The sequence below is a fragment of the Oncorhynchus kisutch genome, linkage group LG28, assembly GCF_002021735.2.
Source record: "Oncorhynchus kisutch isolate 150728-3 linkage group LG28, Okis_V2, whole genome shotgun sequence".
NCBI classification, from domain to species: domain Eukaryota; kingdom Metazoa; phylum Chordata; class Actinopteri; order Salmoniformes; family Salmonidae; genus Oncorhynchus; species Oncorhynchus kisutch.
In genome coordinates, this window is record NC_034201.2 from 38,645,882 (window position 1) to 38,660,715 (window position 14,834).

A 14,834-nucleotide genomic window follows, 5' to 3' on the forward strand; every position below is an offset into this window, starting at 1 on the left:
TGATGTCTTCTCTGCTAACGAAAGCCAAGTTTGACGCGTTGGTCCGACACTCTTCGTGTATTTGGATTGAAGTGTCTGGGAACGAGATTACGGCTGCTGCAACGTCAAATGTGCATGACCATTTGATAGGACCGCACACAGAGATACATTTCTATTTCTTGGCTTGTCATACATAGACTATATCACACCATACTGTAGCCCATTTTATACAACTGGTTAATTTCGACACCATTTTGAGTAGGCCTAGCCTACACATGCTCTAGGGATGTGATTATTGTTTGGATAACCTTATATGCTATCATGTATTGATTATATTATTTAAAAATATTAATTCTATATATTTTTTCACTCTTTATGTGATGCGCAATGCAGAGAACACTGGAAGAATAATTATCATTTACTTACCATCGGGAATTATTGTAATGTTTGTTTATGTGTCAATTAATCCCATAAGGGATGGGTTGCCAATTGGCAATTTGACACGGAAATGTACCCATTGTATTCATTGTACCCATTGTATGTTTTGAGAGGACACATTTTGAGCAACCTAAAAAACTTATTGGAGGAAGTCTCCTAAGGGAGCCGGGGAGGGAGCCATGGAAGGGAGACGTAATTGCCCTATTGTGGTATCAAGTGGGTCATGGTCAGGACCTACCATCTGTCATGTTCTGTCGTGCCACCAGCCACACGCTTCTTCTCCTCCCTCCGCAGAAAAGACAAACATGGCCACTTTAAACATGTTAAACAAAGGCAGGCAACCAGATCACACAGGTGAATGAATACTGTTTGCATCCCAAATGGTACCCGATTTCCTTTATAGTGCACTACTTTTGATCAAATGTCTATACGGCTCTGATATAAAGTAGTGCACTACTTTTGATCAAATGTCCATAGGGCTCTGGGAGAACTAGCCATCACCGATCCCTTTTTCCTTTTCTGTTTGTTTTGTCTTTGGTTCCTGTTCCTGTTCACACCTCGTTTCATTTGCGTTAATTTCTGTGTGTATAATTGTAACCTGTTGCCTGCCTAAGTTTGTGCGGGATGAATATTTTATTGTGATGTGCTCGGTTGAATTTCCGTTATTTGTTTTCACAATTACGTAAGGTGTATGAGTGTCGGAACTTTGTTTGTTCCTCCGTGCATTTTGCATGGGTTCTCTGTTTAACGAGCCCTATTTGGTAAAAGACCATGTCCATATTATGGCAAGAACAAAGAGAAATAACAATCCATCAATACTTTAAGACATGAAGCTCAGGCAATACAGAACATTTCAGGGAACTTTGACAGTTTCTTCAAGTGCAGTCGCAAAAACCATCAAACACTATGATGAAACAGGCTCTCAAGAGGTCTGCCACAGGAAAGGAAGACCCAGAGTTCCCTCTGCTGTAAAGGATAATTTCATTAGAGTTACCAGCCTGAGAAATTGCAGCCCAAATGAATGTTTCACAGAGTTCAAGTAACAGACACATCTCAACATCAACTGTTCAGAGGAGATTGCGTGAATCAGGCCTTCATTATCAAATTGCTACAAAGAAACCACCACTAAAGGACACCAAGAAAGACCATTTTTTGGTTCCAACCGCCATGTCCTTGTGAGTCACAGAGTAGGTGAACGGATGATCTCTGCATGTGTGGTTCCCACCGTGAAGCATAGAGGAGGAGAAGGTGTGATGGTGTGGGGGTGCTTTGCTGGTTACACTGTTGGTGATTCATTTAGAATTCAAGGCACACTTAAACAGCATGGCTACCACAGCATTCTGCAGTGATACGCCATCCCATCTGGTTTGTGCTTAGTGGGACTATCAATTGTTTTTAAACAGGACAATGACCCATCACACCTCCAGGCTGTGTAAGGGCTATTTGACCAAGAAGGAGAGTGATGGAGTGCTGCATCAGATGACCTGGCCTCCACAATCACATAACCTCAACCCAATTGAGATGGTTTTTGATGAGTCAGACCGCAGAGTGAAGGAAAAGCTGCCAACAAGTGCTCAGCATATGTGGGAACTCCTTCAAGACCGTTGTAAAAACATTACAGGTGCAGCTGGTTGAGAGTATGCCAAGAGTGTGCAAAGCTGTCATCAAGGAAAAGGGTGGCTACTTTGAAGAATCTCAAATATAAAATATATTAAGATTTTTCGGTTACTACGTGATTCCATATGTGTTGATGTCTTCAGTATTATTCTACAATCTAGAAAATAGTTTTAAAAAAGAACCCTGGAATGAGTAGGTGTGTCCAAACTTTTGACTGGTACTGTATATATACAGTTGAACTCTGAAGTTTACATACTCTTAGGTTGGTGTCATTACAACTCGTTTTTCAACCACTCCACAAATTTCTTGTTAACAAACTATAGTTCTGGCAAGTCAGTTAGGACATCTACTTTGTGCATGACACAATTCAACAACTGTTTACAGACAGATTATTTAACTTATAATTAACTGTATCACAATTCCAGTTGGTCAGAAGTTTACATACACTAAGTTGACTGTGCCTTTAAACAGCTTGGAAAATTCCAGAAGATTTGAGTCAATTGGCGGTGTACCTGTGGATGTATTTCAAGGCCTACCTTCAAACTCAGTGCCTCTTTGCTTGACATCATGGGAAAATCAAAAGAAATCAGCCAAGACCTCAGAAATAAAATTGTAGACCTCCACAAGTCTGGTTCATCTTTGGGAGCAATTTCCAAATGCCTGAAGGTACCACATTCATCTGTACAAACAATAGTATGCAAGTATAAACACCATGGGACCACGCAGCCATCATACCACCCAGGAAAGAGAGGCGTTCTGTCTCCTAGAGATGAATGTACTTTGGAGTGAAAAGTGCAAATCAATCCCAGAAAAACAGCAAATGACCTTGTGAAGATGCTGGAGGAAAAAGGTACAAAAGTATCTATATCCACAGTAAAACGAGTCCTATATCGACATAACGACATGAAAGGCCGCTCAGCATAGAAGAAGCCACTGCTCCAAAATCACCACAAAAACGCCAGACTACGGTTTGCAACTGCACATGGGGACAAAGATTGTACTTTTTGGCCATAATGACCATCGTTATGTTTAGAAGAAGAAGGGGAATGCTTGCAAGCCAAAGAACACCATCCCAACCATGAAGCACGGGGGTGGCAGCATCATGTTGTGGGGGTGTTTTGCTGCAGGAGGGACTGGTGGACTTCACAAAATAGATGGCATCATGAGGGAAGAAAATTATGTGGATATATTGAAGCAACATCTCAAGACATCAGTCAGGTTAAAGCTTGGTCTCAAATGGGTCTTCCAAATGGACAATGACCCCAAGCATACTTCCAAAGTTGTGGCAAAATGGCTTAAGGACAACAAAGTCAAGGTATTGGAGTGGCCATAACAAAGCCCTGACCTCAATCCTATAGAACATTTCTGGGCAGAACTGAAAAAGCATGTGCAAGCAAGGAGGCCTACAAACCTGACTCAGTTACACCAGCTCTGTCAGGAGGAATGGGCCAACGTTCAACCAACTTATTTTGGGAAGCTTGTGGAAGGCTACCCGAAACATTTGACCCAAGTTAAACAATTTAAAGGCAATGCTACCAAATACCAATTGAGTGTATGTAAACTGTTGACCCACTGGGAATGTGATGAAAGAAATAAAAGCTGAAATAAATCATTCTAGACATACACTACCGGTCACAAGTTTTAGAGCTCATACTCAGAGTGAGTTTCTTTATTTTTACTATTTTCTACATTGTACATCTACATCCATAACACATATGGAATCATGTAGTAACCCCAAAAAATGTTAAACAAATCAAAGTATTTTATATTTGAGATTCTTCAAATTGCCACCCTTTGCATTGATGACAGCTTTGCACACTCTTGGAATTCTCTCAACCAGCTTCACCTGGAATGCTTTTCCAACAGTCTTGAAGGAGTTCCCACTTGTTGGCTGCTTTTCCTTAACTCTGCGTTCTGACTCATCCCAAACCATCTCAAATTGGTTGGGGTTGGGGGATTGTGGAGGCCAGGTCATCTGATATAGCACTCCATCACTCTCCTTCTTGGTCAAATAGCCCTTACACAGCCTGGAGGTATGTTTTGGGTCATTGTCCTGTTGAAAGACAAATGATAGTCCCACTAACCACAAACCAGATGGGATGGCGTATCGCTACAGAATGATGTGGTAGCCATGCTGGTTAAGTGTGCCTTGAATTCTAGATAAATCAGACAGTGTCACCAGCAAAGCATCGCCACACCATAACAACTCCTCCTCCATGCTTTAAGGTGGGAAATACACATGCAGAGATCATTCATTCACCCACACCGCATCTCACAAAGACACGGCAGTTGGAAGCAAAAATCTCAAATTTGGACTCCAGATCAAAGGACAATTTCCACTGGTCTAATGTCCATTGCTTCTTGGCCCAAGCAAGTCTTTTCTTATTATTGGTGTCCTTTAGTAGTGTTTTTTTTTTACAGCAATTTGAATATGAAGGCCTGATTCACAAAGTCTCCTCTGAACAGTTGATGTTGAGATGTGTCTGTTACTTGAACTCTGTGAAGCAATTATTTAGGCTGCAATTCTGAAGCTGGTAATTCTAATGAACTTACCCTATGCAGCAGGGTCTTCCATTCCTTTCGCGGTCCTCATGAGAGCCAGTTCATCATAGTGCTTGATGTTTTTTTTGCGACTGCACTTGAAGAAACTTTCAACGTCCTGAAATGTTCCTTATTGACTGACCTTCATGTCTTAAATGATGGACTGTCGTTTCTCTTTGTTTATTTTCGCTGTTCTTACCATAATATGGACTTTGGCCTTTTACCAAATAGGGCAATCTTATGTATACCCCCCTACCTTGCCATAAAACAACTAATTGACTCAAATGCATTAAGGAAAGAAATTCCACAAATTAACTTTAAGAAGGCACACCTGTTAATTGAAATTTATTCCAGGTGATTACCTCATGAAACTGGTTGAGAGAATGCCAAGAGTGTGCAAAGCTGTCATCAAGGCAAAGGGTGGCTATTTGAAAAATCTCAAATATAAAATATATTTTGATTAATTTAACACTTTTTGGTTACTACATGATTCCATATGTGTTATTTCATAGTTTTGATGTCTTCACTATTATTCTACAACGTAGAAAATAGTAAAAATAAAGAAAAACCCTTGAATGAGTAGTTGTTCTAAAACTTTTGACCGGATATTCGTGATATTTGTTTAGTCTAAATTACACTAACTTAGAGTGGCATGGAAATCCGATGACATTGCTAAAGTCGGCAAATCATTTGTCGTAAACATCTTTGCCATATTATGATGTAGCCATATTGACAAGAGATGTAAATATTTCTGTTACTAGCGAAGTTCATCAAAAATAGCTAGCAATGCTAATGTTAGCTAGCTAAAATACTGTGGTCCCCTCAAAGAAACTAACTACCTGCAATTTTACATATTTTGACATGGGGCAGAGAAAAATGTGCAGTTTTATTGCTAATCTCATGTTATTCTACACATTTTGCCATGAGGCTGAGAGAACATTTAGCATTTTAAAGCTAACTAAAGCTAAATTACTGGATTATGATACATCTTGTTTGCTAAATTAACAAATGAAACATTCAGTGGCATATGCCTCACTGCAGCCATATTGGTGGCTTTCAGTTAGTTATTTTTGTCAAAACCATCCTGTGATAGTGAATATCATTCCAGGTAATCTGTTGTATTTCTTCAAATCTGACATTTGAATATTTTTTTTCTAAATCTGATTGGGTGGGCCTTGCTAACGAGTGGCCAGTCCACCCCTGTTTGTTTATCTTACGTAAACAAGAAACACACTGTTGTCAGCAGTGACTTACTACATGAAGTCTGAACTGGAGTCTATGACACAACTCTGTATCAACTGGAGAGTCAAGACTGCCCCTGTCGTTGATTTTAATAACTACACCACTTCCCGGAAAAGCGCGACTCGACTACAATTTATTCTGAAGGGTTTGCCTGGATTTTGGCTCTTTGATGCTTTGCGGGACATAATTGCATCGATAACAGAAAATGCATAGGCCACTCGCCCAATAGTGCAATCTTATTATCTAATTATGTGTATTTATTTAGGACAATTGGCGGGAATACATGTGGAATGATTGCTTCACTGAGCCAATATATTGTAAATTGATACGTCATGATCATGCTACATGCAGGATCATGCAATATATTCGTTTATTGGCTATGCTCAAGACTTCCTCGTCACACCTTATCTCTCACAACAGCATGATTTCTCGGAAATCATGTTGCCTGAAGTTTGAGCGCGCCTGTATGTGCAGTTCTGCCTCAGCGCAGATGCGGACTGCTGCCCAAACTGTCGCCCCCACCAATGAAGAGTGTGCAGGATACTATATTGGGGAAATCCCACCCACTTTATATAAAAACCAGTTAACTTCAGTAGATTGTACACACTGTAAAGGAAGACCTGGGTGGATATAAACGTTCCAAGGAATCACAGAGGAATAACTTCCCGCTCCATCTTCACAAAAGGAAATACTTGCTTTTAGGCTCAATTACAAATCACCGGGATTAAGCGACATCATATTGGAGCTGTAAGTGATTTTATTTTATTATTGCATGCACTGGGCTACGTGGAAACGTTGTGTTTGTGCTAGTGCTCTTTGTACATATTTATAGCAGATATACTTGTAATTTATAGTATATGCTATTTTCTATTCAATTGATTGGGATTTGTTTTTCCATGTGTGCAGCAGCGTGTGTTTTGTCATTGGACACATATATTCCACACATTGACAGATCTTATTTACGCTTGACACGAGGCTAGAAGCAAAGTGGTGTGCGCGGTGCGCTCATTTGTGAATTTAACGAGACATGGAACAATGCAGTTATAATTAATGCAGTTTTGCAGTAGTATATTTATGACATTTCAAGAGTTCTAGTTAAAATATAAAGTTGCAAGTTTTAGTGGGTCAAGGTTGCAACACTAATTTAGAGGCACTGTAATGGATTGGTCAAAATATGCATGCGCTTGTTCAGTGCACGATTAAAGTGTGCGTGGTTGAATAAGTCTGTTCGTTCTTTTCAAGAGCTATAGAACCCGCCTCCTTTAACCTCGAATGCAACATAAATAGCGATGTAGCATCGGTGGCGGAAAAAGTACCCAATTGTCATACTTGACTAAAAGTAAAGTGACCTTAATAGAAAATGACCAAGTAAAGAGTTACCCAATAAAATACTACTTGCGTAGTATCAAAAGTACAAGTATACATAATTTCAAATTCCTTATAAAACATATGGCACCATTATATTGTTTATTTATTTATTTATGAATAGCCACTCCAACATTCATTCGCATCATTACAAACGTGTTTAGCGAGTCCGCCAGAGCAGAGACATTTCCTGTGCTGCTAAGCGATCAAAATGTAAACACAGAAAATGTATGGAGTAAAAAGTACATTATTTTCTTTAGAGATGTAGTAAAGTAAAAGTTAACAAAAATATATATATAAATAGTAAAGATACACCAAAATAACTACTTAAGTACTACTTTAAAGTATTTTTACTCAAGTACTTTATACCACTGTATAGTATAACCGTGCATCTGCTTGAATAAGATCATTAGAACACTTTAAAATAATGCCAATGTAGTCCTAAACTGCACATGATAGACATACTAGTAGGACTGCTGTCTTTCACTGATTTGCACATATTTCCAAGTAATTTGCCAGTTGTTGGCAATGGTCATAGTAGCTACATCACACTTCCTGGTCATGAACTTCACTGAGCGCACTAAACATCTGCACTAACTGAGCAGGGTAGTGGGTGGGAGTGACGTGCTTGTAAATCTACCCCAAATGCCATGTGCCTAAAACGAAGTTTATCTCTTCTCCTTGATCTCCCAGGAACCATGCCTGTGTCTAGGATGAGAATGAGGCCTTGGCTGGAGGATAAGATTGAGTCCAACTCCATCAGTGGATTGGTGTGGGTGGACAAGGTAAGACTTTCCTGCTCGTCAAACTCATCTAATGATTTTTCCTTTATCTACAAAGACACTGTCATTGTATGAAGAGAGCTCAGTCGAGGTATTGACGTCACACAACATATTTAGTACTATTATCCATGAACAGGACTACTCGTCATTGTCAATAAGAATTTGTTCTTAACTGACTTGCCTAGTTAAATAAAGGTCTAATAAACAAATTAAAAAATAAATAACCACTAAGCATGTACAGGAGACGCTGGGGTGAGAGATAGGAGGCACTCATTTGAAACCCATTTCTTTGTGGTTTTGTCCAGGACAAGAAGATATTCTCCATCCCATGGAAGCATGCTGCACGTCATGGATGGGACCTGAACAAGGATGCCTGTCTATTCAAGCAATGGGCCATGCACACAGGTGAGCAAATTACACATACCTAGACTACCTAGTGTGGAATAGCCCCTCTTATAATAATGGATTTTTGCTAGATGAACAATATGCACTTCAGCACCTTAGGGTTTTTCAATCTACTTTCTGCATCGTAATAACAATGATATTACTTGTCTGTTGATGCAGGGAAATTCATACAAGGCGAGACTACACCAGACCCTAAGACATGGAAGGCTAATTTCCGCTGTGCAATGAACTCCCTTCCTGACATCAAGGAGGTGAAAGACAAGAGCATCAACAGAGGGTCAGGAGCGGTGCGCGTTTACAAAATGCTGAACGTCAGCACAAAGCCAAATAACAAGAGGTCAAAAGCAAAGGATGCAAAGAAAAATGACAAGGTTATATTACTTTTTAACTGCAACAATCTTTAGAATCCCTTTATCATCACTTGTAGTACTGTTTTCCCTCTGCTGAAGAAAGAGCGGTGCCTGTATATTTAGCTGGCTGTATTCAGACCAGTGACAACAGAGATGAATATTACAATCTTATTTAATGTTTTGCTGTTTTCTCCTCTAGGGGTTAAAGATCAAGACAGAGGAAATGGACAACAGTGCAACCCATTGCCTCGAGGATCGCAACACCAACACACACCTGCAGGAGGACAGAAAGATACAGGAGAACAAAGTCGACAGCTCAGACAACCTAGGGGAGACCATCACAGCAGCGTCATATCTTGATGGCTCTGTCAATGACCCTGATGTTCCAGACTTTATCACCTCTGTGGAAATAGGACCAGACAGCATCAACTACTACTCGTCTTTCCAAGTGTCACCAGATCACTCCACAGGTAAGGTTAAGCTTGCTGGATGCTTGGGTTTGATTCAACTCTGTGTGTGAGTGTGAGCTGCAAATGTAATTGAGGTTTGCGCAATGCTCATGTCAATTTTCCTTCAACTTTACAGACTATGAAGATTTGAACGAAGAAACACTTATTGAGGTAAGTTTGTCTCTACCAGTACATGTTCAGTGTGCTTTTTTCATTATCAGGAATACCCATGTTTACCAGGTATTCTGCATTGAATACAACAAATTCTAACACAGTTAAACCAAGCAAAAATGCAACCAGGCTCATCCCCTGTGTTTTGCTCTTTCAGATTGCACAGCATTGGGAGCAATTGGAGCAATTGGAGCTGCCAGGCAGTGTAAACAGCAAGGGGTTCCTGAGCAATGAAGTAGCTACAGTAGAGTCATACAACACTGCAGAGTCTAACCACAGTCCAGAGAGCCAATGGAGTGATAACTCAGGTAAATGATGCTAGAGGGAATCTGACTGTTTGTTATACTGTAGTATTCAACGGCAGGGTTTCATCATGTCTGCATGTATTGTCTTTGTGAAACATTTGCTAGTCAAAATGAAAGACTACAACAGGAAAATAAAACTGATGGAATCCAAGGACCTTTAGAAACATATTTGAGAAAAAAAATGTATGTGTGTCAGACGATTGAGGAATGTATTTCAGTCAATAGAATTTCCTTCTCATATTTATAAGGTGTGAAACATAATAATGCATGTAAGGTAAACAGATGGCAGAGATAAGCGCTGAATGATTACACCGGAGCCTAAGTTTCAGGTTTTTTCTTCATTACATCAAAATCCTCTAACAAGGCTGCTCTCAACATTGCACAACATAGAGAAAATCTGTAACTTCATTCAGATGTGCTTCTCTTGCATCACTGACCAGCTTTGTTTTGTTTGCCATATAGGGTCGGAAATAGAGCTGCGGTTATACACAGAACTGAGCCCAGGCCTACCAATGGCTGAAGATCTCGTCTCTTACGCCGACCATTGGGCTCTGAACAACACACTGAACAACAACACGACCAGTTATCTCCAACAGATCTCTTGCCCACTTTGAGCCATGCCTGGATTTCTTGGCCACTGTAAGCCCTGCCTACTCTTTCCCAGACACTGTTCAGAAACAAAAGACTTCACTCTGACTCTACAGTCTAAAAGACTTCTTTATTTTGTGACCTCTGAACCTTAAGCTACACCATCTTTGCCATTTGACCTCTGCTGTTCTGTGACAGTTGGTGGATCTCTGAAGTGATATAGCATTTTTGACAGGAAGTTTTTAACCAAGTGTCATGCTCTACTGTGTTTCTAGTCTTTGTTAAATCATTGTGCTCATAGCTGTATTGATGATTTACAAGATCCATAGTTGATATGAGGGCACCTATCCCGTTGCCAGCTCAACACAGAAACTCTCCACAGAAACTCTCCACTTGGGTGGGCAAAACTATATCAGTTTTTTCTGTTTTACTGTGAAAATAAAATCCGTTATTTACACTTGTATATAGCTGTATATTTCAGGACAATAATCATTCATAACAAACTATAGTGAAAAAAATGTCTGTTAATTTGGTGAAAAGTCTTAAAGATGTACTGTTTTGTGTATTGAATCTGTAAATACTATATTTGTATTGAATATTTGTGTTGTGGTTTGTTTTATACAAAATAAATAAAATACCAACTTATTTTGTAGTGCATATGGATACAGTATAGTATAGTATAATATACTTATTATCTAATACTTCTTATATCTGCCATGACAAAGTGGACAGACTTTTAGGGATGTTTTGATGAGCCTGTTTGACCTGATTCGTTAGTTTGCTGTCTAAGAGACATGGGGAGCTGCAGTACTGCAGTGACAACAGCTTGGCGCGAGGTTATAGTAACAGTGTAATAATTGTAAAATCAATCCAATACATAGGAAATACTATTTTCTTGGAAACAGTTTTAAAGGGAGTCTCTTAGTGGCATTCATAAAAGTGACAGGGCTTTTAACTGAGCATGAAAGGGTTTATTTTAATGGTGAAGGTCACTTAACACAGCATTGTGTGTAAATCACATGATTAATCCTAGCTGTTGTAAACTACTTCCATAAATACATTAGAGATTAATTACATTATCAGCCTCAAGCCTATAAAACACTGTTGAATACTGCTGCACATTTTTCATGTCAAGTTTGTTACATTCCTTGGAAACAGGTCAAACTGCTTTGACAACTGCAATGTAAAAAGTAATTGCCTAACTTAAAGAAATTGAATAGTGTCTACTCAAACATCTCCAATGGTCAGTAGAACTCAAATCACAAAAGTGGTCCTAACTCATACTATATGTCAATAAGATTTCTTATTACTTCATGTTTGAGTACTGTTAACAAATATTAGGTTATTGAGAAACTATAACTATATTTGTGTTCTGCTAATCCAAAGTTCTTGAAGTTTATTTAAAATTTTAAAGTCAAATGTTTATTATAAGTTTTTCTTACTTGATTTGATGTTTTATGCCTTTACTTAAAATTATAAAGTAGTATTCACACATATTGATATTTGAGTAAAAACACTTGCAACATCCTGTGATGCTTACAGTTCTACCTCCAGTTACTGTTAGAGGAATGACCAATGTGCTCAACAATGCCTCCTAAGGTGCGATAAAATTAGATATTGTCAAATACATTAAACAACATTAAACATTAAGACACGACCACTGAAAATTATAAATCAAAACTACTTAAACTTCAAAAAATATATATTGACGTAGAAGAGACCCTGCATTTTTATGTTCACTAAAAAAATTAATCGTTATAGTTCAGAATACTTCATGCAATTTAGTGTCAAAAAGTTAATAGTATTTACACCTTAAAAAGATAACCATATGGGTGTGGATGTCACTTCATTACTTTAAGTATTGAACACTGCTGTCACGAATACCACCGAAGGTGGCTCCCCTTCCTGCTCGGGTGGCGCTCGGCGGTCGTCGTCGCCGGTCTATTAGCTGCCACCGATCCCTTTTTCCTTTGTTTTTGTCTAATTGTTTTCACCTGTTCCTTGTTGGGGTTTTGGGATGGGTGTTATTTAAGTTCGTTTTGCCCGCTGGTGTTTGTGCAGGCTTGTTGGTTTGTTACGTTTGGTGATGTATCGTGTTTGTTTTGGGTTTTCGCTGTCCATTTCTAATGTTTCTAACTAGGTTTTGGGTTTGTTTAGCGCCAGTGTTTTAGGGCATTCACCCATGTTTGGACCTGTTACGTTTTGAAGGACATTAAAGCGTTTTTCCCGTTCACTTCGCCCTCTGCATTTGACTCCTCATTCATCACTCATTCGACGTTACAGAAGCCCGCAACACCAGATGGAGTCAGCAGGAGCAGTGACCACCCCTCTCCCCACGATAGAGGAGAGAGTCCTTCATCATACGTCCATCTTCCATCGCATCGGATCTGCAATGGACCAAATGATGGAGAGGATGGACTGTTGGGAGAGGAGTGGTCTCCCTACTACCCCACCTACCCTCCCACCAGCAACTCTACCATCTCCTCCAGCGGGATCCGGTGCCAGCGCTCTGCGCATCACGCCTCCAAGGGAGTACGATGGAGCGGCGGTGGGGTGCCAGGGATTTCTGCTACAACTAGAGCTCTACCTGGGCACCGTTCGGGCCTGCTTCCTCGGACGAGGAGAGCGTGAGTGTCCTCGTCTCCTGCCTGACGGGTAGGGCCCTGGAGTGGGCAAACGCCGTCTGGAAAGGGCCCGACTCAGCGAGGGGCCACTACCTGGAGTTCACCCGCCATTTCTGGGCTGTGTTCGATCATCCTCCGGAGAGCCGAGCGGCGGGTGAGAGGTTGTTCCATCTCCGGTAGGGGACGAGGAGTGTGCAGGACTTTGCGCTGGATTTCCGGACTTTGGCCGCTGGAGCTGGGTGGAACGACAGGGCCCTGATAGACCATTACAGGTGTAGCCTAAGAGAGGACGTCCGCAGGGAGCTGGCTTGTCGGGACACTACGCTTAGCTTGGATGAGCTGATCGACATGTCTATCCGGCTAGACCATCTGCTGGCTGCTCGCGGACGTTCTGAAAGGGTCCTGTCAGTTCCACCACCTGCCCCCCCGTTCCCATCCCGATGGAGCTAGGAGGGGCTGCGTCTAGGGAGACCAGAGAAGGAGGCTCGTCCTGTACCCATTGTGGCCGGAGAGGGCACACTTCCGGTCAGTGCTGAAGGAGTCCTTCTGGGAGTCGAGAGGGCAGGCGGAACACTCCTCGGTCACCCCAGGTGAGTCAGCACCACACTCTCCCAGAGCTTCCTGTTGGACACATGTTTTTGTTAATCTGTTTCCTTACGTTTTTCCCCTCTCTCCAGCATAAGGCGCTAGTCGATTCAGGCGCAGCAGGGAATTGTATAGATCGTGGACTCGCTCAGAGGTTGAGGATTCCGTTAGACACCCCCTTCCCCGTGCACTCCTTAGATAGTCAACCGTTAGGGTCAGGGCTGGTCAGGGAGGCCACGATTCCTCTGGAGATGATTACGCAGGGGGATCATAGGGGATCATAAGTTCCTTATCGATTCTCCTGCGTTTCCGGTGGTACTGGGGATTCCCTGGCTGGCTATTCACAATCCCAAAATTTTGTGGAGACAGGGAGCTCTCCAGGGGTGGTCTGATGAGTGTTCAGGCAGGTGTTTAGGAGTTTCCATCGGTGCGACAACAGTGGAGAGTTCAGACCAGGTTTCCACCGTGCGCATTCCTGCTGAGCATGCCGATTTGGCTATCACCTTCAGTAAGAAGAAGGCGACCCTATTACCACCCCATCGACATTGGGATTGTGTGCTAAACCTCCAGGTAAACGCTGCACTCCCCAGGAGTCACGTGTATCCGTTGTCCCAGGAGGAGACGTTGGCTATGGAGACATATGTCACGGAGGCTCTGGGACAGGGGTACATTCGGCCTTCCATGTCACCCGTCTCCTCGAGTTTCTTTTGCGTGAAGAAAAAGGAGGGTGGTTTGCATCCGTGTATTGATTATCGAGGTCTAAATTCCATCACTCTGGGTTTTAGTTACCCACTACCTCTCATCGCTACAGCGGTGGAATCATTTCACGGGGCGTGATTTTTCACGAAACTGGACCTCAGGAGCGCGTATAATCTGGTGTGTATTCGGGAGGGAGATGAGTGGAAAACCGCATTTAGTACCACATCTGGCCATTATGAGTACCTCTTCATGCCGTACGGGTTAAAGAATGCTCCAGCCAACGTTCAATCCTTCGTTGATGAGATTCTCAGAGACCTGCACGGACAGGGTGTAGTGGTGTATATTGACGACATCTTGATCTACTCCGCTACACGCGCCGAGCATGTGTCTCTGGTGCGCAAGGTTCTTGGGCGACTGCTGGAGCATGACCTGTATGTGAAGGCAGAGAAATGTGAATTTTCCAAACGAGCCGTTTCCTTCCTGGGTAATCGCATTTCCACCTCGGGGGTGGTAATGGAGGGTGACCGCGTCAAGGCCGTGCGTCATTGGCCAACTCCCACCACGGTAAAGGAGGTGCAGGGTAGCCTAGTGGTTAGAGCGTTGGACTAGTAACCGGAAGGTTGCAAGTTCAAACCCCCGAGCTGACAAGGTACAAATCTGTCGTTCTGCCCCTGAACAAGGCAGTTAACCCACT

The 14,834-nt window shown here is 41.7% G+C and overlaps 2 protein-coding genes across 3 annotated transcripts in view; one reads left to right on the plus strand and one right to left on the minus strand.

Annotated features, from left to right (window-relative positions):
• acsl6 (acyl-CoA synthetase long chain family member 6) overlaps positions 1-14,834 on the minus strand; it is a 91,332-nt gene that overhangs the window by 47,197 nt on the left and 29,301 nt on the right. The gene's annotated exons all lie outside the window — the stretch shown is intronic.
• Positions 6,221-10,887, plus strand: LOC109872830 (interferon regulatory factor 1-like). Its single transcript, XM_020464183.2, has 8 exons — positions 6,221-6,564; positions 7,876-7,967; positions 8,270-8,369; positions 8,529-8,740; positions 8,919-9,189; positions 9,305-9,339; positions 9,497-9,647; positions 10,107-10,887. The coding sequence occupies exons 2-8, from the start codon at positions 7,881-7,883 to the stop codon at positions 10,256-10,258; spliced, it is 1,008 nt and encodes a 335-aa protein (XP_020319772.1). The 5' UTR covers positions 6,221-6,564; positions 7,876-7,880; the 3' UTR covers positions 10,259-10,887.

What these genes read in the sequence shown, in the direction of transcription:
- LOC109872830 (XM_020464183.2), top strand. Translation starts at nt 7,881, where the DNA reads ATGCCTGTGTCTAGGATGAGAATGAGGCCTTGGCTGGAGGATAAGATT. An exon ending in GCAATGGGCCATGCACACAG is followed by an intron (nt 8,370 to 8,528) that starts GTGAGCAAATTA and finishes CTGTTGATGCAG; the next exon opens with GGAAATTCATACAAGGCGAG. An exon ending in ATGCAAAGAAAAATGACAAG is followed by an intron (nt 8,741 to 8,918) that starts GTTATATTACTT and finishes TTTCTCCTCTAG; the next exon opens with GGGTTAAAGATCAAGACAGA.